This window comes from Jaculus jaculus, chromosome 1, assembly GCF_020740685.1.
Source record: "Jaculus jaculus isolate mJacJac1 chromosome 1, mJacJac1.mat.Y.cur, whole genome shotgun sequence".
Classification (NCBI taxonomy): domain Eukaryota; kingdom Metazoa; phylum Chordata; class Mammalia; order Rodentia; family Dipodidae; genus Jaculus; species Jaculus jaculus.
Window position 1 is genome coordinate 32,266,306 of NC_059102.1, and position 26,685 is coordinate 32,292,990.

General features: G+C 51.3%; 1 protein-coding gene across 2 annotated transcripts in view; it reads right to left on the minus strand.

The window, feature by feature from the left end:
- Positions 1-627: 627 nt before the first annotated feature.
- The window catches only part of Sufu (SUFU negative regulator of hedgehog signaling), a 126,869-nt gene continuing 100,811 nt past the window's right edge, over positions 628-26,685 (minus strand). For both annotated transcript variants that reach the window (XM_004659396.2, XM_004659395.2), the window contains exons 9-12: positions 17,471-17,605; positions 15,394-15,532; positions 6,152-6,220; positions 628-3,771 (exon numbers count right to left, since the gene is read on the minus strand). In XM_004659396.2, the coding sequence (XP_004659453.1) occupies positions 3,682-3,771; positions 6,152-6,220; positions 15,394-15,532; positions 17,471-17,605 (433 nt within the window). In that variant the 3' untranslated portion in view covers positions 628-3,681. The remainder of the gene's footprint in view (positions 3,772-6,151; positions 6,221-15,393; positions 15,533-17,470; positions 17,606-26,685) is intronic.

A 26,685-nucleotide genomic window follows, 5' to 3' on the forward strand; every position in this document is an offset into this window, starting at 1 on the left:
TTAGAGAGGATTAAGTAGCAGAGAGAAGGCCTCACCTATTCATTATCCCACTGTTTTGTTTGTTTGTTTTGTTTTGTTTTTTGAGGTAGGACCTTGCTATAGCCCAGGCTGACCTGGAATTCACTATGTAGTCTTAGGGTGGCCTTGAACTCATTGCAACCCACCTACCTCTGCCTCTGGGGCTAAAGCTTGCACCACCATGCCCAGCCCCACTGGGTCCTTGTCTACTCTGCTTACTTTGAAGGCATCATGACTCAAGGAAGTCTGAGACAGTGAAGCACTGCCTAGCACATGCAAGGCCCTGGGTTCCACCACAGCACAGGAAAGACACAACAAAACAACATGAAGGAGAGCCTGTCTCTGCAGTCATTTCGGCATGACCTCACATCTTGGCACCCCTGGGTTCCGGAAATCATTTCTTGGGGCCTTCCCCATCCCACATCTTCCAAGTAGTTGCCAGAGCACCAGTCTTTCTGCTCCCCTATTCCAGGCAGTCAGAAAGAAGCATGTGGGTGGAGATACAGGCTCCATGTGGAGCATTTGCCTAGTAAGTGGGAGGCCAAGGGTTCAATCCCCAGAAGCACCAAAAGCTACGGAACACCACAAAGAAGCACACGACCCGGGCACTTCTGCAGGTATGTTTAATGCACTTAGATTATACAGAGGAAGAGGGGACATGGAGGAACAACCTCTAAGTGAGTCACTCACAATTCTTACAAAAGTCCTGAGCTAGCTGCAGCCGCAGGAACCGAGTCGCCACTGACATTAAAAACTAATATAAAAATTTACAAAAGTCTGCTTATTGCAGCATTCGGGTATTTATACAAAAGGAGGGGGTCTCTCTACAGGGCTCCTGACTTGTAACAGGGACCCAGGTACCTTACCTGGTACTGAGGGCTTGGGGGCTAGAGAGGGAAGACCAAGTAAAAAAATACAGTTCCAGGAGTTCTCTGCTGGTTTGCCCCACGGGGGCACCAACCTTCATCGTTTTCTCCTTGCTCTCAACTCAATCTCAAGATCTAGTCCTAGACCTAGGGTCTGGTTTCAAATGTTCAAGCCCTGTAGCACTGTCCCAAGACCTCCCCAATCTCTGGAAGAGGAAGAGTACCGGCTCCCTGGCCGGTGTGAGACCCTGCAGGAACCTCCCTGTCACTACAGAATGGCAGGTGGCATCACCACCCTCTTGTAGTCCACAACAGACCGGTAGCTTTAGGTAGCAGGCATGCAGCACAGGAGGCACCCCTTCTCAGAAGCTCTAGCACTAGGGACAGAAAGGGTCAGAGCAGGACACGGAAAGCCTGGAGGAAGCCGCCAAAAGGTAGACAGAGGGAGAAGGGTGTCCTAATCATGACATGTCAAGGGCTGCAGGGAGGAAAAGAAGCAACCCTTTGCCAAGCATCAGAACATGTCCTAACATCCCTTCTTTCCAGCCAGCAGTTGAATGGAGACCCTCCTCCCTGAGATACCTCTAGACGAAACCAGAGCCCAAGGGAAAGGAGGCCTGGCCAGAGCTGGCTGAAGCCTGCTGCTCTTCTGGAGCCAGTGCACTGTGGGAAACGCGGGGGACTGCTCATGAGGCCCCAGGCTTCCTGGGGTTCTCATCTGGAGCTTCTTTGCCATCCCCAGCTCCCCAAGAACGGGACCACAAACCAACGATCCATCTAGAAACATCCTGCAGGCCTCGGGCAAGTTGTTGACCAGACCCCTCACATATTGATGACAAAGCTTAGCTTCAAACTTGCACCCTCACCCCCAAACGAGGGAAGGGCAGGTTGCAGCAGGGAAACTTTAGGCAGGTCTTTTCAGGAAGGGAGAATTGGGGGAGACAGTGTTCAAGATGGCAAGAAATGGGGCCAATTGATAGCATCTCTCTGCCCATAAAATACCAGGACGTAAGAGCATCAAAGGCAGGGCTGCTATGGGGGGCAATGGCCAGAAAGTGTCCTTGTGGAAAAGTTCCAGGGCAGCAAGAACAGCTGTGGCCCTAGGCTCGAGTCTTGGCTGCTGGGGGCCTGCAGCCAGCCTTTCCCAGATGTTCCAGGTGGTTCTGCCTCAAAGAAGTGCTGAGTTTGATGAAGTTAATCAGATAGCCTTGGGGTGTGTAGAAGGGAGCCGACCTACTGGCTCCTTGGAGGTCCAACTCCTGCTCCCTAGAGAGCCTAGCCAGAGCCTTCATGATCCATCCCTAGAGGCAGTTTTTGGCTGGATCTCTCATCAGAAGGATCCTGCACCTGTTGCCCTCCTAGAGTATCCCGATAGTGCCTGTGTGGGTGGTGAAAGCAGATGGGGCAGGGGGATCCCTGCAAAATCTCTGACAGACAAATGGCTTTGCTTTGGAGAGGAACTGAAGGATGACGGTGGAACAGCAGTCCTGGAGTAAGACCTGGAGCTTGCTGATTCTGGGTCAGGAGTCAGGATTCCAAAAGAGCAACGTCAAAACTGTGGGCCGGACACAGGCAGGCTTGTGGGAGGCAGACAGAGGTCTACAGTACTGGGGGTAAGGGCCTGAGCCCCACAAGATGCCCGGCTGCAGGAAAAGAGACAAGGATGGAAGATGAGGAAAAGAATGGATGTGGGGAGGCCGGGGGGCAGACGGCAGCAACAGCAAAATCGAAGTGAACGGGACGATGAAAGGTTGACTGTTCAGTTTGTACTGAGCCAGAGACCTGCAGCCTGGGGGCTGGGAAGCCAGAGAACAAGAAAAAGGATGGGGCTGTCAAAGAGCTAGAGACCCACGCCCTGAGTAGCAGATGGGGAATCCATAAGGCGATGGGCCTTACCCTCTCCTTGATAGGTTGGGTAGAAAAGGAACTAGATGATGAAGCCAGGGCCACCATATCTTTTGAGTCCCTGAAGTCCCCAGGACCTTGTGGGGGCCCAGTTCACTTGGAAGACAGTGCTATCTGGCTGTAGCTAAACTGGAACCAAAGGTGCTTGGAGAGTGCATCACTTTTCTCCCGCCCCAGGCTCCTCCAGCCCAGCTGGAAAGTAAAACCCTTCCTTGGAGCCGGCTCCTCCAGGACCCAGGGCTGACAAGGCATCACCAGGCACCTTCTCTGGTAGGGGGTGCAGACCCCTGTGTAAGAGAATTATAAAGTTCATTTAGGAATAAAGTTCTGTTTAAAAATCATTATATACATGGCTTCTGGACATCTCTGCAGAACGATAAAAATACCATCCGGTTTCTACAACAAAAAATAAGGAAGAGGAAAAGCAAACATGACGGGAGGAATTGTTCCATGGCTGGAGCAGCCTGACAAGCAAAGGCTTGCAGGGGTTGAGGGGGCCGCACATCCACACGTGGGCTCTGCACTGGGCTGTGTGGCAGGGGCACGTGACAGTGAGGCCTGTCTCCACCCGGGGGCACATCAAGGCTCCACAGTCAAACTTCCAGCAAGGACTTGTGGTGGCTGCAGGTGGGAGGGCTTACAGGTGCCAGCTCACTGGCCCATTAGCATGAGGGCCTGGTCACATGGGCTTGGCCCACTGAGGGCGAGGCCCCTGCGCGCCAGAGGTGAGGTGGGGCCTGGGGCCCGTGTAGGCATTCCCTCAGGCTGTGGCGTGGCACTGTGCAATCATCCTCACATTTGTCCTTTTATTTGTGGGAGTCTCCTTGACGCAGTCAGTTGTCACACTGGGAGCAGCTGGGCTCCCTTTGGCCCCTCCAGGGCCCAGCCCAGGCTAGTGCAATGGACTGTCGAACACCACGTCGGGCAGGATGGAGACTTTGAGTTTCTTTTCAGGCCAGCTGTACTCTTTGGGAAGCTTGAACTGTGGAGGGAGCAAGCACAGATCCAGAACACACGTGGTTAGTAGATTCCTCTGCCTTCTTCTAAGAGTGCCCAGAGAGGCAGGACACCGGACCACCCTGTCCCTGGGATGCTGGGGGCAAGACAGGCCACTGACTGCCCAGTTTCACTCTCAAAATTCACCCAGGTGGTGTCACTTCTTTCCTCTGGCACCGCCAATAACTAGCCAGGTCAAGGCCTGTCTTCCAGCTCGGTGACTGCGCTGACCTCCCTCCGACTCACTTCCTTGGTTCTGCCTCCAGCCACAAGCATGTAAGGAATCTGCTCCCTGAGGCCCTGGGGCTGGAAGATGGGGAGCAGGGCAGGGTGCAGATGCTACAGGGAGGTGGCTTGAGGTCTGTCACTGTCAAGCCTTTCTGTCTGAGGCTGGTATGGGAAGGGTCCTGGAAGCTGCTTTCCATAGCCTTTGCCAAAAGGTCCAAGTTAGACACACAGTCAGTCACACAGTGTGGCCTTGGTGGGAGCCAAGGAGCAGGACAAATGGGGTTTGGGTGTACCCTCATCAGGAACAGATCCCCTGCTACCCACTGCCCCTTTCCATCTCTGCTTCCCAGGTTCTTTGTTTGGAATGATGCCGGAGGTGGTAGACAAGAGCCAAGCAAGGTCTTCCACCTCAGGAATCAATGGTCAGCTTCCGGCATGGTTTCTCCCTCTCACCTGATATTTTGGGTATGGAGAGGGGAGAGGCTGACAGTTTATGCCCTTGATTCTAGGATCTAGCATATAGCCTGACACACAGCTGGTGTTCAGTAAATGCGCATGACTTGGAGTCAGTGCTTCAGAACTTAAAACTCCCACATTTCTGGACTAGGCCTCAAGTCAGGGCCAGGGGGAGGAGGAGAGAATGGTGTTTCAGCCTGCCTGGAGCTGGGCTGGAGGTGGATGGGCCCAGCACTTCCTGTCTGGCTCCCTCTCATGGGGGAACGATCCACGCCAGGACAAAGTAGAGAGTGGGGCAGGGTGTGGGGATAGCCTCTGGACAGGAAAGCAAAAAAAAAAAGTCATTTTTAGTGACCTACTTTTCCCAAACTCCCCTTGGCTTCTATCCCTCTTGCCTGGACTGTCCCCCTCCTGCCCCCTCAACACCCAAGCTCAAAGAGGCAGTCTGGGCACAGTGCCATCCCAGAGTGACAAGGCCTTTCCGGAAGCACTTCTGGGCAGCTGGCTCTGGCCTGACTGAATGGGGAGCTGGGCCTGGGATGGTGACTGTGGAGGTGACTGGCTGGTACAGATTGGGTGCTTGATGACTCTGGAATGTATAAATGAATGAATCGATCAGCTGCATCCCAGCAGGGTGGACAGAGAAGATACTGCTCTACTGGAGTGACCGGCTCTGAGGAGTTCCTGTCCATCAGGAGACCTGGCCCCAGAGCCTGCCCTGAGCCCTTCCTTCAACCTCATGAACATCAGAGGCCTCTGTGCTGGCCCTGCGGCCCTGGGAGAACTGGCTCCTGCCTGGCCCCTGGGAGGTAAAGGAGCGCTTCCCTAAGCACACTTCCCGGCAGGCAGGCAGGGCAAGGGAAGGGAAGGGTCAGTCTCTGCCACAGGCAGGAGAGGGCCCAGAAGTTTCTCCAGAGACCTGGGCAGCTCGCTCTATAAGTCCACAGAGCACAGAGGCCAGGAAGACTCAGATTGTGCCTAGCTGCTGGGTAGTAGAAGGCAGGGGGAGGGGAAGGGACTTTCCAGGATGAGGTAAATCCCCACAAATGAGGAGGGCCAGGAACAAGGAAGAAAAACAAAAGGGGATTATGGACTCCATTCCTGTACCCCAGAGAAGGAGCCAAGGGGAGGCATAATCCCACCTGGCCTGCCAGTTCCTCAGGCTTTGAGCTAGCCCAGAACAGGAGCCTAAGAGGGGCGACTTTATGGCTAGAGAAGGAACGAAGGGAACATGGCTCCTGGGTGGCCCGAGGCAAGAGCAGGAGTCCCCTGCTGCCCACTAGAGCTCCCCAGTGGAATGTTCTCTGGCAGCAGATGTGGGCTTTCTGTTCAGAACCTGCCAGGAACAGCAGGGGCTGGGGGAACTCTATGAGCCTGAAGGCCCTGGCTGCTTCTTCAATGAGGTTCTTCCAGACAATTTGCTGGGTGTCCTCACAAGGGTGGGGGTGGGGCAGCAGATGGTGGTGGTTCATGGAAACAGAAGAAAAAAAAAAAATGAAGCCATTTAGCATTCCCAGGAGCTCCTCTCCAACCTGTCCCAGCATTTCAGAGCAGCTCACAGATACACAACAGACACAAGCGCCTGTGTGCAAGGGCACACACACACACACACACACACACACACACACACGTACATGCTCCTTGACAATGGTCCCATGGTGAGAGAAATCAAATAGACTTACTTCCTCAGGAGAAGTCAGATCTTCTAAATCCTCCAACATTTTCTCTACAAACTCCTCAGTCAACAGAATCTGGGAAGAAGGCAAAAGGCAGGCTTTTACTTTTTAAAATACATGGTCATTTTTTTTTTTTTAAACTAGCTCCAAGCTTTCTTCTAGCCGAGGAGAAGAGGTGGGCCAAGTGATCTGTCTTAGGGACAGAGGGAAGCACTTGAGGCCTATCCCCATCAAAATGGACACACTCAATGCCTCCTACCACCACGTGCCTGTAATACTGGCCGGTGGGGGGGGGGGGGACGTGGGGGACTGAAGACAGTGGAGAAGAGGATGAGGACATCTGGAGGTGGGTAGTATGGCCCCAGCACGGAGAAACTGGTTAGAGGGAACACACACTTTTGAATGTTTGGCCTGCCATGTGTTGCAGGCAGCAGAGGGGGAGCTGGAAAGCCTTCTTGCCAAGGTCCTCCTGGCCTGGTCAGGCTCTTGTGTTCCCACCCCTTCCCCCAACCATGTAGGACAAAAGCGATCTGTTTGGCTTTAGAATACAAGCCCTGCCTGGAATCTGGATGTAGCCCCATCCAAAGGGCTGAGGATGTGGCTGGGGTAGAGCCCTTGCCTAGCGCGTGCAAGGCCCCAGGTTCCATTTGCAGAACTGTGGGTAGGGGTGGAGAGGGAAGAGGTGTTGGAGTTCGAGGCCAGCCTGAGACTACACAGCCTGAGCTAGAGAGAGACCCTACCTCAACGACTCCCCCCAATAAAAAAGAAAAAGTAGGGCTGGGTATGTGATGGCACATGCCTTTATTGTAGGTCTGCCTCAGTAAGTCCTTGCCTCACAAAAAGTGGGGTGGGGGAGGCTGGAGAGATGGCTTCGTGGTTAAGCCCTTGCCTGTGAAGCCTAAGGACCCCGGTTTGAGGCCTGATTCCCCAGGACCTATGTAAACCAGACGCACAAGGTGGCATTTGCATCTGGAGTTTGTTTGCAGTGGCTGGAGGCACTGGTGTGCCCATTCTCTCTCTGCCTCTTTCTCTGTCTCTCAAATAAATAAATAAATAAAAATAAACAAATTAAAAAGAAAGGGGGGGTGCTAGTGATGGCACACATCTTTAATCCTAGGCTGAGGTAGGAGGATCACTGTGGGTTTGAGGCCAACCTGGACTACAGAGTGAGTTCCAGGTCAAGCCTTACCCCTTAACACAAGTTTTCTCAGTCAGTGGGCAATGTCCACTGGTGCTCCAGCTTTTCACAACCTGACAGGTCACTTTCCCAAACTATGGCTCTGGTCACACCACTCTGCTGGGCTGGCCCAAGCTTATCCAATGCCCCTCTTCTAGACCCTGGCCCCTTCCACTACCTTCTCCCTGACCTTGTCCACAGGTCCTCCTCCAGGTTGACTCTAGCTGCCTTTCCACGTCTCTGACAGACCCCAGGCAGCAAATAGAGAAAGACAAGCAATAGCAAAGAGAAGGGCGGGCCTCCCTGTGAGAAAGTTGGGAACCACTGACTTGAGAAAAGCCCCATTAAGTTACTCTGGGTGTTGTCTGTTCTGTTAATGACACAAATTTCCATGTTGTGAGAGAAAGTGAAGAAGGCAGAGAAAGGAAAGTGGGCTCCTTTTTTAAAATTTTTTATTTTTTTGAGGTAGGGTCTCACTCTAGCCCAGGCTGACCTGGAATTCACTATGGAGTTTTAGGGTGGCCTCAAACTCACGGCAATCCTCCTACCTCTGCCTCCCGAGTGCTGGGATTAAAGGCGTGCGCCACCATGCCTGGCCTGAAAGTGGGCTCCTTGAAAGACCTGGCATGATGGATGCAAGGGAAGCTGATAGCCCAGGAATAACAAGTGAGAAAACTGCTCCCAGCTGAGAAGAAAAGTCAACATAACAGGCACTGCACTAACTGCTCACACAGCTTATCTCCTTCACTCTCCTACTGATGAGGAAACTGAACCAAGCCAGACTCCAGGTGTGTCTTAGCATGAAACTTGGTGCCTGACCTGTTAGGTCCAGGGCATTTGCTCAGGTATTCTCTCCTCCAGGGACAGCCATGAGGAAAACTTATTTTCACCCCTTCCTTGGCTGATAGGGCCTTTCTTGCCAGGAAGGAAGGTGACATGGGCAAACAGCTCTGACCACTGAGCCATTCTTCCTTACCAGAGTTCCTGATCTAAGAGTCAGCGGGGCAGGACACAAGTGAGAGGGTAGAGTGCCAACCGGAGGCACCCATCCTTCTTCCTCTGGTAGGCTCCCCGGGGGAGGGTGGCCTGAGTCTTTAGCCTGTAGCAATACCCAGCCACACCTTGACCCTCCCTCCCGCCTGGGGCCTAAGTCCTCCCTCCCTCCTTATTCCAGGGGTCCCCTCCCCCAAGCCCAACGTTTCACCACCAGTTATCACCAGTCTGTTTGAGTAACATAAAAGTCACATTCATATTTTTGGCATTTCCGGGGCTTGTTGCCATCTCTGCAAATGCGAGCACAAACACAAGCATACCTCAAACCCAGTTACATTACAACGGCTCCGGGCCGGGCCGGGCCGCACTCATTTCTAACCCACAAACAATCAGGAGGGAGGGGCTTCTCTGTCAGAATGGTAAATAGGTCTGGGCAGATAACTAATGCTAGCAGTGAGCTGGAGTGGGGGAGGGCTCACAAGGACCGTGACCACCCAGGGAGACTCCAAAGGGAGTTGTTTTTTAACAACAGGAAAGGTAAGGCCACCAACACTGAGTCCAGACCTAAGTGGGTTCCTCTGACAAAGGTCTGGATTGGTGTCGGGAAAGGGTGAGTTATGAAGGCTGTTAGTAGAACTGCCACCAAGTGTGGCGCCATCTGTGTGTGGACTTAATTTTGTACTCAGTCAAGGGAGGGAGTGGCAAGACCCGGAATGGGGACAAATGCTAAACTCCTCCATTTTCACTTTTGGTGAATTGTTGGTTTCTGCTGCAAACCACATTATTTTAAAAGAATTAAAGGGGGAAAATTATACATGAGATCTGCATGATATTAAGGGTGACATTCTCTGCAAAGAAACACGACAGACTGTCATAGCTCCAGGCACCTAATTTAATTTCCTTTGGGAGTTAAACCTTAGAAGCTTGGATTGAACAAACAGGCCCTGTTCTTTGTGTATTTCAGAGCTGGAGCTGAGAATGTTAACAGATCTTATCAACAGGACACTGGAGATAGACAGCTATGATGGAGCAGCTCCGGAGAGCTCTCACAAGGAACAGACCTGCCCTTGTGATGCCACTGTGGGAAAAGCCCGTGCAGGTCTGGTTCTCGAAGCCCACAGTCCCCCTGGAGCTGTCAGGCTCTGCAGACAGTCACGGGAATGGGCTGGACCTGCGGCTCTCCGCTGACCCCTAGACAGTCCTTGGAGGGAGGGGTCTGGGTGCTGACTTCAGAAACAGTGCCTGCCAGGTGGTGATGGAAGATGTCATTTTCCTGTTTGAGGAAGGAATCTCAACTCTAGGTCTTTGTACCCAGGGCTGACTTTTCCACCAGGAGGGAGACGATGGTACCTTTAGCTTCTACCAGTGGCCTGGATAACGTGACCAGCAATCCCACCTCCGCTCAGTTAAACATGTTCTCACCACCTGCTGATTTCGGCAGGGCTGGACCCTGAGGGTTTTTTTTTTTTGGGGGGGGTTGTTATTGTTTGTTTCTGATGTAGGGTTGGAATTCACTATGTAGTCTCAAGGTGGCCTTGAACTCATGGTGATCCTCCTATCTCTGCCTCCCAAGTGCTGTGATTAAAGATGTGTGTCACTACACCTGGCCCAGGAACCTGAGTTTTTACAGACACGCAGCTGCTCAAAAAACAGGCTGACCGCCCAGAAAGGAAGGCAAACCGTGCTGAAAGATAGTTTCCAAGTGTGGCCGGCAAGACAAATTTCTAGGCCAGCCTGGTGAGCCCACAATTTCACCAGTTCTAGTTCCTCTAGCCCAGAAAAAGAGCAGCAGAAATAATGACAATCATGGTGATTACTATATTCTTTTATGTTTGCACTCAACAGCTGTACATAAAGCATTCTGGTTGGTGTGTAAACAGCTCTTGGAGGGCGGAGACCCTCCAGTGAGAGAGGAAAAGTATCACGCTCCCCTGGAAGGCTTTAGAAAATACTGAGATAATGGGTTTCATGACCTGTAGAATCAGAATACCGAGGGAAAGGCCAAAGCATCTGCATTTTCAAAAGGTACCCCAGGGGATCAAGGGTGATGGTGGGGAGTGCTGGGAAATAGGCCCAGAGGCAAGGAGGACTGAGCAGGGACTACAGCAACAATGACTGGTTACAGCCCCAAGACCAGCTGACTGAGCTGTGAGGGCACCATTGGCCAGAGGGGGCCTGGAATCTAGGCCAGTAACTTCAATGGGCTCACACCTTGTGCCACGTGGTGCTGGGCAGCAGGACGGCCTGGCCTGGCGGGTTGATGGTGAGAGGATTGTCAACAACCTTTTAATTCCCCCCCCCCCCCACCCCAGTAAGTTCCAGAAAGGAACCTGAAAAGCGTTCTTTTGTCAGTGCGGGCAGGCCCAGCTATGCTGTGGGCAGGGGCCCAGCTGCTGTAGATCTGACACCGATTCCAAGGTTTGTGGTCAACGGATTCCTGAGTGGATGACAATGCCCACTCCCTCCCCTGGGTATGACAATCCACACTTTGTCCAGGGCCTTGTTTGCTCTTCGTGGTGACATGCTGTTCTTGTGTCTCAACAAGTTTGGCTTTCTCTTGCCTCCCTCTCCATCTCCTGGGGAAGGAAATGTGCTATTTACAGGGGCAGGGCCTGTCAGGGAGCTGGCACCCACAATGGCAGGGAAGGACACAGGGTCCAGCAAGCTCTCCTATCTGCTGTGCCTCTTTCCCCAACTCAAGCCAGAAAGCAGCCTGCAGACCCCGCCATGCTGGGAGGGGCAGAGACGTGCTTGCGGGCAGTGGGGGCACTCGCTCACGTCCTGTTCTCGGTGGGTGGTAAGAAGTTGGCTTGGTGGCCAAAAGCAGGTTTAGACTCCTACTCTGGCTCCTGGCTGCTCTGGGGACACAGCGGGGCATTAGTTTGCTCCAAATCCTAACAGGCACAGACTTGGATAACTGATCTTGGGATAGCACGAGCAAGGGTGGCCACGTCTACCAGTAGAGGGAGAAATGCTAAGACAGCAGGGAGGAGCTGCCCAGGGCCTGGGCTGGAGACTCCAGAATTATTTTCTATACAGCAGGGACTTAACGGGAGGACCGAGCGAGTCTGTTCCTGGGCTGAGGCAGAGTTCAGTAGTGATTTCCCAGCCTGGCTCTCAAGAACGGCAGAGCCCACTTGGAACAGCTGCTGGGCGTCTTCTCCCCAGCCAGGGGCCTCCCAAGGGGGTTGCTAGGGAGTGGCTGGGACTAAGGGCGTCACCTGGGTGAGTTGTCAGACACCACACAGCTGAGAAAGCACTGCAGAATCTAAAAAAAAAAAAGAATTCTCATATTTGGTTGATGTGACCTCTCTGTGACCTGAGATTTCTGGGCTTCCTTTTCCTTGCCCTGGCTGGTTCAGCTCTGGGCTAGGCTCTGCTGTTAAGACTGACAGCCCAATGTCAATAGACCAAGGGAGGGGCTTGAGAAAGCCACAGGAGGGATGGGGGATGCTGCGGGAAGGAGGAGCAGGAGAGTAGTTTGGCAGGCCCGCCTCCCAGCCTGCAGAGCCTGCAGAGCCTCCTAGGAAGCTCTAGCTTTGGCACAGGCTTTATAATCTCAACAAGGTGATACAACCAAGGTAAAGTGGATGGAGTCACATGGCTTCTCTGGAAAGAGGGGTGTCTTGAAGCCTTACTCCTGCCTCTGCAGGAACTCCTAACTTCCCTGGTCCTGGGTCCCCCTAAGGTGGTAGAAGGTGAGATGCTGATGACAGCCCAGGAAGTGAGAGTGGAGGCCTGTCCGGGGCCATTCTGCCAGCTCCAAAAGGGGGCACAGGATCCCTAACTCTTTTCCTTTTGCTCTGGGCTCTCTTGTTACTCTTCCCCAGCACAGAGAGAGTATCTTTCCTTTGCCTTTTCCCCCAAGAGACACTAGGCCTCGGCTGCTAGCCAGAATGAAGGTGTCAAGGCTGGGAGTGAGGGCTTTCAAGGATGCCCAAGGCTGATGCAAGAAAAGTCTCCCTGTCCCTCCAGCTTCTGCTGTGGTCCACAGGGACAGTTTAAGCAGCAGCCCAGAGGACACAAGGACGGATCTCCATATCCTGTGCCTGCTGCATTCAGCTCCTTCCTGCTCCTCTGACGCCAACAGACCTGGACAGAGAAGGCTCAAGGAGACACCCCAACACTGGGAGCAAGTGACAAGATAACTGCAGTCTTTCAGTGTGCCTAGAGCCCTCCTTGACTCAGTGGAGTGGGTCTCGTCTGTACCTGTGAGTTTAACCTTAACCCTAAGCTTCCAGGATCCCGGCAGACTCCCAGGGAGACAGCTGGTCCCCGAGGGAGAGCCAGAGGCCCACAAGTCATTACAGGCCCAGTTCCCACAAGCTAGGGAGCTACATGTGACCACAGAGGCAAGACCCTAAAGGGAAAGGCAGGCTGGCAGTCAGTCGCAGAAAATGCTGACTGCCCTTAGCAGGGGAGGGCTGGTGTGGGTGTTGGCTCCACTGCTGAGAACCCAGCTGGCTGAGGCAGGTCTGAGGGTTTCCCAGGGCTCCTTGCAAAGGGCCTGAGAAACCCCATGGTGATCAAGGGTGCAAGCCTGGGGAGTGGGGCCTCAGCCAGCCTTCCCAGGAGCTCTCCTGAGAGGCAGCCCGTGGTGGACCACACTAATGAGCCCATAACACAGGCCTCTGATTAAGCAGCTCTCAGCACAGCAACTTTATTGAAACATGCCGAGGCCAGCAACTCGTTCCCACCGTTTCCTGGTTCCCTGGGCAACAGCCCACAGGAGGGGACTGAGTGTTGGGAGTCAGCGGGTGCTGAGTGCCTCAGCTCACTGAGGGGCTGCCAGAGTGAAGGGGTTTTAGTGCTGGAAGCGAGAACACTAGCAACCAGGGGCTTGGGAACTGAGGTGGGGTCTAGAAGGCTTCCTTCCAGAAGACTGAAGAGCCACGTAACATCCGCTGAGTCCTCTGGGGGCTGAGATTTCTGAGAAGACGCAACTGGAGATGCCGACCAGCTCAGTCCTCAGGGCAGGGTGTTCAAGAGGGATAACAGAACCCCACGGTTCAGGATGCGCTGGGTGTAGTGTGATGGCGCACGCCTTTAATCCCAGCACTCGGGAGGCAGAGGTAGGAGGATCGCCGTGAGTTCGAGGCCATACTGAGACTACAGAGTGAATTCCAGGTCAGCCTGGGTTACAGTGAAACCCTACCTCGAAACCAAAATAAGTAAAACTGGTAAGGATGTGAAATAAACCTGGGTAGACATCAACCCGGCATGGTGGCGCATGTCTTTAATCCCAGCACTCGGGAGGCAGAGGTAGGCAGATCACCATGAGTTCGAGGCCACCCTGAGACTACATAGTGAATTCCAGGTCAGCCTGGGCTAGAGTGAGACCCTACCTTGAAAATCAAAACCAAACAAAAAAACTGTGAAGATATTGTTCTAGAGTCTGGGGAGACCCCAATCCCTAACTTCCCAAGAACTGTCATTATACACGCATATGCTATGAGGACACTTCTGCCAAGACCATGATGTCATCTACTGGAATGAAGACCTGTGGGCTCTCAGGGACTAGGGTCCCCTGTACTATCCCCACCTCCCACATCCATACTACCTCTGCCCAGGAGAGAGGCCTGGGCCTTCCTGTTCTCGGCAGAGAGAGAGGGGGCAGCTTGGGACAAGGCTGGGGTGGGGGCGGGGGTGGTGGGAGGCCCTTCCACTTGTGCTGGGCTAATTTCAAATGTTACACTTCAGAGCTTTTGCTACAGTAACTACCAACACCACATGGACAGAAATCTAATGTTACCAAGTGGGACTTTTAAAATGTATTTATAACTTTATGGTTCAAAGTAATTTTATTATGAAACAATGTAATAACAACAGTGGAAAAAAGCAAGATAATTTATGGAACACAATATCCCTAAAGCACTAGCTTCCATTTCTACCTCAGCTTAGTTTAAGGAGTGCGGTTGGCATCCTTTGTTTGCTGTTTGTTTTAATTAAGGGTTAGAATTTTGGTGTGTGTGTGGGAGGGGGCGAAGGCTGGCCCAAGGAAGGAGAAATTCAGCTGCAAGCAGACATACACATATAAAAGTATGTCCATATTAAGTGTGTGTGTGTGTGTGTGTGTGTGTGTGTGTGTGTGTGTATACTGTGCAGACCCCTCAGAATGGTTGACCTGCAAAACCAGTATAATTCTTCCTTTTTACTGTAATTCCCCATGATCTCTCCAACACACCATAAGTAAGGAAGAGTCATCTTTCGGATCAGGGGTCAAATTCCTCAGGCCCCAGATTCCCTTTTTTTTGAGGTAGGGTTTCACTCTAGCCCAGGCTGACCTAGAATTCACTATGTAGTCTTAGGGTGGCCTTGAACTCAGGATCCTCTTACTTCTACCTCCTGAGTGCTGGGATTAAAGGCGTGCGCCACCACGGCCAGCTAGATTCCCTTTCTTGATATTCCCAAGAGAATCAGGTTAATCATTCTTCCTCCCACCCCAACAAACAAACGCCAGACTGAAGTGTGGCAGACCAGCCTGGGTACTCTTTGGAGGTCTGGAGCAAGGTGGCCACTGGGAGGAGGCCAACAGTTCTTCACCCCAGTAGCCTGCTTGCTATATGCAGCTCCGATGCTCACTACACGCAGGAGAGCAGAAAACAAGACAAAGTGCTCTAGAAAGGCCAGCAGGTTTCGGAAGGAGAAGGAGAGCAGACATTGTGGCCTGCCTACCCTAGTGCCAGGACTGGCCATAGATGCCCACTTCCTATGAATTCTTTGTGAGACTTCAGAGTTGCTGGAGAGTGGCATCCAGACGCTACTTTACCCTTGGTTTCTTGTACTTACTTGGCTTACCCAGGGTGTGGAAAGTCTTATACTCCTTATACCTGGATTTCTACCACCAATGGCTGGTAGAAATTTCTACCACCACTCGCTTCAGGTGATGGGGAGGAGGTTAGGAAGTGCCCCTGGAGCTGTCAACCCAAGCCGTTGCATCCACGACCACATACAGAGCTCAGGCCTCAAATCCAAGAGGCGGTTAACAACCAATACGGAAGGAGAGGATGCCACCAGAAGCTGCCCAGGGAGAGAGGGCAGGCGGGCAAGGGAATAAGGGAGGGAGGAGGCTTCTCACTTGTAACCAGGGTCCGTGAGCCGCGTAAGGATGCTCCTCAGTGGCAAAGGCACCTTCCACTCCCGTGGAGACAAACGTAATGGCCATGTCACCTGTGATACTCTTATAGGTAAAGTGCCGTCCGTGCAGAAGCCTGCCCCTAGGGAAGGGAACGTGGAGACAGTGAGAGGCGGAGCCTGGAAGCATAGTCCTGGCCAAGGTTCTAAGTCTATGGGGTCATGCTCCCCGAGGGCGGGTTCCTGCAGGTGCTCTGATGGCCCACCTGCCCACTAACAGGGAACTGTATCCAAACATGGTCACTGCAACACCTTCAGTGAGACGCCTCTGACGCTATGCTTCCAACGTGCTCCAAACAACTCTAGATCAGGGTTCAATGGGCCTGCAGGACGGTGGAGGCCACCTCCTCATGTTCAGGTGAGGGCACTGGAGCCTCATAGGGAAGTCAGCACCGTGTCCAGACCATGCCCAGAGCGAAGAGGAGTCACACCTCCTCGCAGGACATGTCAGTATCCAGACAGAATGTTCCACTGGCTCCTGGGTTTTCCTATAACATTTAAACTGCCATCTCAAAGGCTGCAAGTATCACCCCACCCCTGCCAATAAATAAATAAAAATAGAAAGAAAGAAAGGAAGCTGAAGCCAAGTCGGGTCACACTGAGAGAGCTGAAGAAGTCACTTAATCCCCAGTTTGGAAATGCACCTTGGGGAATGGCAGGCAGGGCAACCAATGGGCAGAGATGCTAAGCAGTGAGCTGCTGCTCACTGGCTCACTGCACTCAGGTGGCTTCCGGTTAACCTCTCCCCAGGCTAAAAGCCTGAGCCTGTGCCCAAGAAGCAGCTGGGATGAAATGGTTAGAGTGGCCCTGGGAGGTCTTGTTCACTCTGACCACATGCTACCTTTTACCCTGTTGCCCAGGGTGGTGGGCCAACGTTGCCTTCCCTCCAAATTCCTTCCCCAGGCTCCAAGGACAGTAGGGAAGGTCCAAACCATGCACGGCCACTTTCATCCCTGTTTCCCAAATCTTGAAGGGTTCTTCTTTCAGTATTTTATTTATTTACTTGAGAGAGAAAGAAGTGTGGGGGTGAGGCTGGGAGGGGGAACAATGGCAGATAAGAGAATGGGTGTGCCTCCAGATGCATGTGCTACCTTGCACATCTGGTTTACGTGGGTCCTGGGGAATTGAACCTAGGTCCTTTGGTTTTATAGGCAAGCACCTTAGCTGCTAAACCATCTCTCCACAGCCCTGAAGGGTTCTTCTTGTTGCCTTCCCTCCTAGCAGAGTGAGGTTTGTGGAGGAGGCCAGCTGCAAAAGATCTCGCCCAGTGCCATGTCCCTGAGAGGGGCGCTGAGTTCTGACCACAGGCTGGGTCATGGCTGTATGTAGCAGCAGAAGGGACCCAGCTGGGCTTTCTGCATCCTCAGATTCAGCTGGTCACTGAGTGTTTTGCATGGGAAAAGTGTCAAGCAAGAGGAAGTAGAATCCAATTGATGGGAACCCTCCCCTTGACAACCCAGTGTGACTAACCTGTGACCCGGGCTACCCTGGCCTCTGGGATGGCAGGACTAAGGGGGCAATTCCTGGTCAAAGACTGTGCACCATCTTCTCCCTGTGGAGACCTGACTCTGAGACCAAGCAGTCGGATGAGGGAGCATTGTGGCTCTGTGGCCACAGTCCTTTGCCTGCTTGGGGCTGCCACTGCCCCTGTCTCTAGGAACAAATGACAGGGTCAACTGGCCCCACTGCTTGCAGATTTCTGACCACTTGGGCTGCCCAGGGGCTTGGCCAGGGAACATACTACATGGTCCAGTGACATGAGGGCCACCAGCTGCTTTTTAGAATTCCCAGACCCCAACACAGGCCAGTGAGATGGAACTGTCCAAGCAGTTTTCTTCCCTCCTCAGCCCCAGACTCTGTTTAGGGACATCAGCTGCCCACAGGTAGACAGAATAGCCAGAACAAGTTTGGTGGTCCCTGGAGATTGCAAAGAACCTATGGTGGGGGAAGGTGGCCTGGGGAGGCTCTGAGGTTCCCTCACGGCCATGCTAGGTGCTGTGTAATGGGTCATCTCACCTCACCTTAGGCAGAGAGGAATGAGAGCTCCTGACTCCTGGTTGAATTTCAGATGTACACTCTCAAGCTGCCGTGTGCGGATCAGCTCGTGTGGAATAATGGCTGTGGAGCTGTCACTCTCCAGGCTGTCTTTGCGGCTCCTGGGAAGCAAACACAGGGACAAGTACAACACATGGTGAAAACCATGGGGAAGAGTAAGGAGGGGACTTTCTGGCTGAGCTCCTGACTAGGAACAATCATGATGCCTGATCATGACAGCAGCAGCCACCTTGTACCATGCACTTGCCAAGTGCAGGCGAAGCACGTCTTGCTGACTGGCTATGCCTCATGATGCCCCCATGGGTGTGCATGCTGAGCAGGAAGGCTAAGTAGCCTGTTGAGTCTACCCGCCCAGGGGGGGCAGGGAGCTGGCATTCGGTCATTTCAGGTCTGGTTCTGGCGCCCACATCTTTGGTCAACAACATTCTACATTAAAGTCCATGTCATAGTGGCTCCCCCCTCCCCGCCCCCAGGAATCCACAGTTGCTCCAGGGAGTCCTTTCCCTCTTACTAAGGAGCCAGAAACTCCTGGTTCTCCAAAGCTGGCAGGATAGCAGCATGAGATCAGATTCCAAGTGCTTCCAAGGACCATACTGCAGTGACAAACAGAACCTTCACCTAACCAGGTGTAGTCCCTGCTGAAGGGTAGAAAGTGGGCCCTCGCCCTGCTGAACTGAGGGACTGAGGGAGGCAGGAACCCTGTACCAGATTCCTTCTGACTGTGGCCTTGGCTACACTAAGCTGCTGCTGACTGTTGCTTCGCATTCCCCCTGGCCCAGCTCCCTACTGACAGCCTGTCCCACGGCTGGATCACTGGGTCCCTTGGCATTCTAAGATTTGCTTTTGCTTTCCAAATTCAGCCACCCTCACTGACAACCTCTCAAGTCGGCCTCAGCAGGATATGAGGGTCACCCACTGATCCCATTCAAAAGGCCGGATTCTGGTTTGGGCTAAATCTCAGAACAATCCCTCAAGTGTCCATCATAACTGGGTGAGCAGCATTAGTTTTTTGTTGTTGTTTGTGTTTTTGTTTTTTTTTTTAAATCATTCAAGTGGCAGGCAAGAGCCACCCAGGATGTCTGGGCTAGACAGCCACCCAGGAGCAGGCCCCACTCCTCACAGAAAGAAGGGTGACAACCGGGGCCTGTAGCCAATGAGGCACCAGACTGGCAGCTCCTCCCCGGGTACGTGTGAGGTCAGCAAGGGCAGCAGGGGCCCTGCGGAGGCAGTGGCTTGCAAAGTTCCTGTCTTTAGGTAAAAGGACAATTCGCCTCAGCTGGTTTGTTGCTCCGCATCCACTCCCAGATTTGACTCCTTTTTCAACAAAGGCATTCTTTCCTCCAGTTTCCCAAAGCTTCCTCAGAAACTGTTCTCCCCGGCTTTTCCTTGGCAGGCACTTTTGAGAGGGGTTAGGCGTGGCGAGGGTCTGATGTAGGGTTCCTCCCTGACAGCCTCCCTCTCATTTTCACAAACACTATGGCTAAGAGGGTCACAGTATTTCAGGACTGGAAGGAAACCCAAGATTGTTTGATCTACCTCTTTCCTTTTCAAAAAAGGGTGACAAGGTATCCAAGGTCACTGAGCTGGTCTGTGGGAGATCAGTGTGGGTTCTGACTGCTCTACAGTCCATGCCAGCCTTCTGAAGAGGGCAGCATCAGTCTCAGCCAGACACTACTGAGGGGCTCAGAGGTGACATGGTGCTTCTGGGGCCCAAACAAGAGCAGAAAACGGTAATGGCTGCTCTTTGAGTACTTCCTCTGCTAAATACACTGGGTCCTCACAGCAAGCAGGGTAGGCTCTCTTAACCCTTTACAGATGAGTCAAGTCAAAGGTCATAGAGGAATTTTTTTTTTTTTTTCAAAGTAGGGTCTTGCTGTCGCCCAGGCTGACCTGAATTCACTATGTAGTCTCAGGGTGGCCTTGAACTCACAGTGATCCTCTCTACCTCTGCCTCCTAAGTGCTGGGATTCAAAGTGTGTGCCGCCACACCCGGCCAATTTTTCTGTTCTTGGTGCTTTGAGGCGCTGGGCAAGTCCTCCACACCTGAGCCAGGGTGATGCCCACAAGTATAGTCACTCCCACGTGTCATGTCCAACAGGTTCTCATACCCTCCACTGCCTCGTGCTTCCTCAGGGACTGAGCCTGGGATGGCAGGGCGGGGCCTGCTGGCACGGTCCCAGCCTAGGTGGCACAAGCAAAACTGCTCATGAATAGCCACAGGAGGAGGGGTGGGGGCTGGCAGGGAAGAAGCCACAGCACACAGGCCTAGAGAGTCTCAAGCTGGAGGGAAAAATAAATTGTTGAAAGTCAGCTAAAGTCACCTTGGTAACTGCCACAACACACTCACCCAGAACGGGGACATCAAACCCAACTGCAAGCAGCTTTAAAGAAATGGAAAAGAACTTAATCATCTGAAGAATTAATGTGACAAGTGCCCACATTTACACCTCCCACCAACCTTCAATCATTTGAAAAAACGTACTTTAATCTTTGAAGAGAAACAAACAAACAACAACAAAAAAAGCAAAATGCTAGATGTGCAGCCCTGGAGCTTGGGTATTTCCGGCATGCTGCTTCAATGAAACGCGGCTGCCTCCCCCCCACAAGAGCCCAGCTTTTTGCTGATTTGTTTTTTCTGGACATCGATGCAGAAGTATGAATTATTTGTGTGGGCTGGGTGAGGTATTAAATCTGCAGCCGACACAGGTTTGCGATGTTTTGCATGGCTGTCAGCTTAATCTTAGTCATAAAAAAATAAGCAGTGTGCTCGGTAGCTTGGCCTAATTTTTTCAGCTGGGCTGTTTTTGCCCTGAGTTCCCAATCCCGAAGACAGAGCTTTGGGGGCTGGGAGAGGGGCTCCAAGGGAGGCATGACTCACAGCCACTGGGGACAGCCAGGAGCATGCTCCTGGAGGTGGAGTGGCAAACAGCTTGGGTTTGAGTCCTGTGACCTTGAGCAAATGCCTTCTTTAGCCTCTGTTTCTCTCTCTCTCTCTCTCTCTCTGGTCTTTCTAGGCAGGGTCTCACTGTATTCCTGGCTGACCTGTAAATCTGCAGCCCAGGCTGGCCTCAAACTCACAGTGATCCTGTCAACCTCCCAAGTGCTGGGATAAAAGGTATGTGCCACCATGCCCGCCTTCTCTCTCTTTAAAAAAAAATCCATCCCCCCCCCCCCCGCCTCAAGGTAGGGTCTTGCTCTAGCTCAAGCTGACCTGCAATTCACTATGTAGTCTCAGGGTGGCCTGGAACTCACTATGATCCTCCTACCTCTTCTGCCTCCCAAGTACTGGGATTAAAGGTATGCACCAGGCCCACCTGGCCAAACAAGCACCTTGAACCCCTGAGACACTTTCTGAGCATCCTCCAGTCTCAGTCCACCTGCTTAATTTTTATTGCATGTACACACATGTGAATATGTATCTGGATGTGGAGGCCAGAGATCAAATGACCCAGCTTCTCAGCGCCTCTTTTTCTTGAGGTAGGGTCTTACTCTAGCCCAGGCTGGCCTGGAATTCACTCTGTAGTCTCAGGCTGACCTCAAACCCAGTGAAAAGAAACCCTACTTCAGCCTCCCAAGCACTGGGACTAAAGGTGTGTACCACCATGGCCAGCCTTTCTATCTCTCTATTTCTATCTCTTGCAAAATGCAAGCAGAGGGCTGGAGAGATGGCTTAGCGGTTAAGCACCTGCCTGTGAAGCCTAAGGACCCCGGTTCGAGGCTCGGTTCTCCAGGTCCCACGTTAGCCAGATGCACAAGGGGGCGCACGCATCTGGAGTTCGTTTGCAGAGGCTGGAAGCCCTGGCACGCCCATTCTCTCTCTCTCTGTCTTTCTCTCTGTGTCTGTCACTCTCAAATAAATAAATAAATATTAAAAAAAAAAAAAAGCAAGCAGATGGGCTGGAGAGATGGCTTAGCGGTTAAGTGCTTGCCTGTGAAGCCTAAGGACCCTGGTTCAAGGCTCGATTCCCCAGGACCCACGTTAGCCAGATGCACAAGGGGGCGCACACGTCTGGAGTTCGTTTGCATTGACTGGAGGCCCTCGCGCACCCATTCTCTATCTGCCTCTTTCTCTCTCTGTCTGTTGCTTTCAAATAAATAAATAAACCAAAAACAATTTTAAAAAATGCAAGCAGATAGAAAAACAGAGGGAGAGAGAGAGAAACTGGGTACGCATGGCAGGGGCTCTGGCCACTGCAAACCAAACTCCACATGTATGCTCCACTGTGGTGCGGGTACTGGGGAACTGACCTGGGCCATCAGGCTTTGCATGTAAACTCTTTAATTGCAGAGCCATCTCTCCAGACATATATATATATATATATATATATATATATATATATATGATATATAAAAGAGAGAGAGAATGGGCACAGCCAGGGCTTCCAGCCAGTACAAACAAACTCCAGAAACATGTGCCACCTTGTGTATTTGGCTTACATGGGTCCTGGGGAATTGAAACTGGGTCCTTTGGCTTTACAGGCAAGCACTTTAACCACTAAGCCATCTCTCCAGCCCCCCCCCCCTTTTTTTTGAGGTAGGGTTTCACTCTGGCTTAGGCTGACCTGGAATTCACTATGTAGTCTCAGGGTGGCCTCGAACTCATGGTCATCCTCCTACCTCTGCCTCCCAAGTGCTGGGATTAAAGGCATGCGTCTCCACGCCTGGCTTCCTCTTTTGTTTTTTAAGAGACATGTAGTTCAGGCTGTTCTGAAGCTCATGTGCATCCTTCAGCCTCCGGAGTGCCACAACTCCAGGTGAGTGCCACCACACCCAGTGACTTTGCCTTTCTCTAAACTTCAATATCTCCTTAATGGAAACAGTCATTCTGATTTAAATAAGATGACCCCTGTGAGTCATTTAATATTGTCTGGGGTGCTATATGCCTTCTAACAGGGCTGGGAATATGGCTCAGCAGTTAAAGGCACTTACTTGAAAATAAACTTACACACACGCACACACACACACACACACACACACACACACGATATAGCCTCTAAAATTTCTCTGCGCCTCCTGCAAGAATATTGATGGTATAACAGAAACTTGTTTGCTTTTATCTTGGGTCCAGAATCCAACTGCCTCTGGCAGGGTCAGTACCCCTGCTGAGCAAAGGGCCCTCCTATGCCCAGGAGAGAGTGCTTGCTTGCTTAGCACAGGTTCAATTCCTAGCCAGGCAAAACAACACCGGGCTTGGGAGAAGCCCAGGACTTCTGAGATTGGGCTTGGATACTGCAAACCCTGGTCAACTGCGAGAGCCCTGGGAAGCCCCACTACAAGGCCTCTGCTCCACTAAGGGAGGAGCTGGCTGGGCCCTTTTGTTTCTGTAATACACCTTTCTGCAATTCTCAAACCACTGGCCCTCAAGCCATCTTGTAGTTCAATCTGTCTTTCCACTGACAGCCTTTTGAATCCCTGAGGCTGATCTCACATCCTATCAACAGTTTCTCTTCCTTTTCTCTTCTCCTCTCCCTTTATCTCTTTCTCTCCTACCTTCCTACCTTTCTTCCTTCCTTTTGGACCTATGGTCCCAACTTTTAACTACATTCTTGACAAGGCTCTGAAATCCTCCACCTGTTCAAGTCATCTTCTCTTTTTCATTTTAGCTTGTCAAAGAATGTCATGTCCAGAAGTGAAGTGTCATGTGTGGAAATAAATACAGTCTGTGGTTTAATCAGTGCAAAGTAGAGGCCCTGTGATCATTCTAGTTTGGGACAGTTTATTTCTATTAAAACTGTCATCAAATTGTCTTTCTTTGTAACCTCGTCACACTACCATCCCTTACTCCTTGTCAGCAAGGTCTCACTCTGGTCCCCCTCCCCCCCCTGGCTGCCCTTAGTCCTCATCTCTCCTGTCCAGTGCACACTGTGGGCTCCATGGAAGTAAGAGCAGAACTCTGCACTATCTGGCCAGGGTTTCAGACCATTTGGATATTCTGAACCTGACTCTGGCATTCATCACATACTGGCATTCCTTTCTGACCTCACATCACTGACAAAACTGATAAACTTGCCATCAGTGTTCTCAGCCCAGTCTTTGATTAAACTGCGGACAGGCCAGAGCTAGGCAGTCATGCTGACAGACTGATGGCATCGTTCTCTGGGTCTTCTTATCCAACCAATTATAAATCAGTCCATGCTTCCCCTCAACCTCCTGATGCTCTGGACATTACTGACTTGCCTATCATGATGTCACAGCATTTCTTTTGTCTACCAGACAGGCTAGCACCTATGAGCCTGATTTTGACTGTTTCTCTTAGTGTTCAAAGTCCTTGCTGAGCAACCCAAACCACACTACCTCTGACAGTGATGCCTAGCTCACTGCTCTGGGCATCTTGAACATTTGCATGCTTGCAGTCCCCAACATCCCTCTCCCCATTCCCTAAGGATTGCCTTGACTCTCACCTGCCATTTCTGGTGTTCTGGGACATAATATATGTGGCCCCGGAGACTTGAAAGCATGGCTTCTGTCCTCTCATCACTGCCCGTGTGGCTCTTTCTAAGCCAATAACCATTTGTTTGGAAATGGAAGCATAACTCCAGTGAATACTGTCTTCTTTCTGCCACAGATCAGTGTTACTCATCCAAACAGGGAGGCCTGTTTTTTTTTTTCCTCTTTTTTTTCGGGGGGGGGGGGTTGGTTTCCAAGGTAGGGTCTCACTCTAGCCCAAGCAGACCTGGAATTCACAATGTAGCCTCAGGGTGGCCTCAAACTCACAGTGATCCTCCTACCTCTGCCTTCCAAATGCTGGGATCAAAGGCATGTGCCACCACGCCTAGCCCACTCTCTCTCTCTTTTAAAGTATTTTGGTTTATTTGAAAGAAAGAGAATATGCCAGGGTCCCCTACTGCTGCAAATAAACTCCAGACTCATGTGCCGCTTTGTGAGTCTTGCCTTATGTGGCCAGTGGAGAATCGAACCTGGGCTGTCAGGCTGTGTAAGCAAATGCCTCTAACCATTGAACCATCTCCCTAGCCCCATTTTCTTGTGCCAAACAGAAGTACAAAAAATAAAGTCCCTTTTGATGGTCATAGCATTTTGTTTTTTCAAGACTCAGTCCTTGACCTTCTTAACGCCCCCCCCCCTTTTAATACATCTGTGCTGGTGTAACATAACTCCCCTTCCAGCTATTCAAATTTTCCAAAAATCTGAATTATACATGCCTATACTGGTCTCTAAAGGTATTATGCCTCCTTTAGGTTTTCAGGGAATTATTCACAACAATATTAAGAGGTATCTCTTATTGAGTGAGGACAATGGTGGCCCATCCTGTGCTAAACACTTTATATATTTTGCTTCCTTTTATCTTCATAACAACACTATAAATAGGTGTTATTTTCCTCATTTTCAAAGTGAAGAAACTGACATTCAAAGACTTAGGTAACCAGCCCAAGGTCAAGAGCACACAAAAGCTGAAACCAAAAGCCTAGATCTGGGATGGGGAGATTTCTCAGTGATTAAAGACATTTGCTTACAAAGCCTGCCTGCCTGCCCAGGTTAAATTTCCCAGTACCCTAGTAAAGCCAGACACACAGCCACATGTGTACTTAGAGTTCATTTGCAGTGGCAAGAGGCCCTAGCTCACCCATCCTTTTTCTCTCATAAATATAATAAAATGTACATATATATATATTTTCCAGGTAGGGTCTCTCTCTAGCCCAGGCTTACCTGGAACTCACTCTGTAGTCTCAGGATAGCCTCAAACTCATGGAGATCCTCCTACTTCTGCCTCCTGAGTGCTGCGTATGCCACCATGCCTGGTTTAAAAATATTTTTTAAAAGTCCATATCTTCCTGATGGCAGCTAAAACGCTACTATATTTCTTCCTTAAAATCTCCCATTCCTGGGCTAGAGAGATGCCTTGGTGGTTAAGGCACTTGCCTGAAAAGCCAAAGAACCCTGGTTCGATTCCCCAGGACCCATGTAAGCCAGATACACAAGGGGGTGCATGCGCCTGGAGTTTGCAGTGGCTAGAGCCCTGGCACATCCATTCTCTCTCCCTTCTCTTTCTCTCCCTCTTCCACTTTGTCAAATAAATAAATATATTAAAAAATCTCCCGGGCTGGAGAGATGGCTTAGCAGTTAAGCGCTTGCCTGTGAAGCCTAAGGACCCACGTTAGCCAGATGCACAAGGGGGCGCACGTGTCTGGAATTCGTTTACAGTGGCTAAAGGCCCTGGCACGCCCATTCTCTCCCCCTTTCCCTATCTGCCTCTTTCTCTGTCTGTCACTCTCAAATAAATAAATAAAAATATTTAAAAAAAAATCTCCCATTCCTACTTCCCTTTTTTTGAAACAAAGGCTGGTTACATAGTCAAGGCTGGCCTGAAAGTAGGTCTGTAGCCCAGGCTAGTCTCAAACTTGCAATTCTCCAGCCTCAACCTCCTGAGGACTGGGGTTACATACCTGTGCCACCATACCAGCCTCTTAAAAAGAACTGCATTCTTGGAATATAAGGCTAAGCTTTTCAAAGAGTATTTGAGATACACACACACACACACACACACACACACACACACACACGAAAACATTTTTTTTTCTTTTTTTGAGGTAGGGTTTCACTCTAGATTAGGCTGACCTGGAATTCACTATGTAATATCAGGGCGACCTCAAACTCATGGCGATGCTCCTACCTCTGCCTCCTGAGTGCTGGGATTAAAGGCATGTGCCACCACACCCAGTTTATTTGATGAAATTTTAAGAGACACTTCCAGAAAAACAGGCAAGGCAAGAGCTAGAGGCAGTATGTTGCCTCTCCGATTAGAAACTGACAGAATGTTGGCATTTTGGACTTTGAAGAGGACCACAAAGGGAAAAGAAACTGGTTTCATTGTGTGTAAGCAAGCATTTTCCATTCAGCCAGAGAACCAACTTTTCATGTAACACTTGTCAAAATCCCCTAAAAGGTTGTAGGGACCCCCTTAGGGGAATCTGTGGCCAGGTGCTTCTAGAACAGGGCTCTGGGTTCCCCTCCTCACTCTGCTCGGCCCCGCTACTTCCTCCCAAGGCTCTGTCACTCCTATCTCACCACAATTCTTGCGGTCCAGATTAGATCCACACTGAGTTCTCTAGCATCTCCCTCACCCCAAGACAGATGCTTGTTCTTCAGGGGCTATCAGGTCCTCCGATGATCAATCCCAACTCAGCCTGCAGCTAGGAAGGCTCAAGTTCCCTGGGCTTGCCTC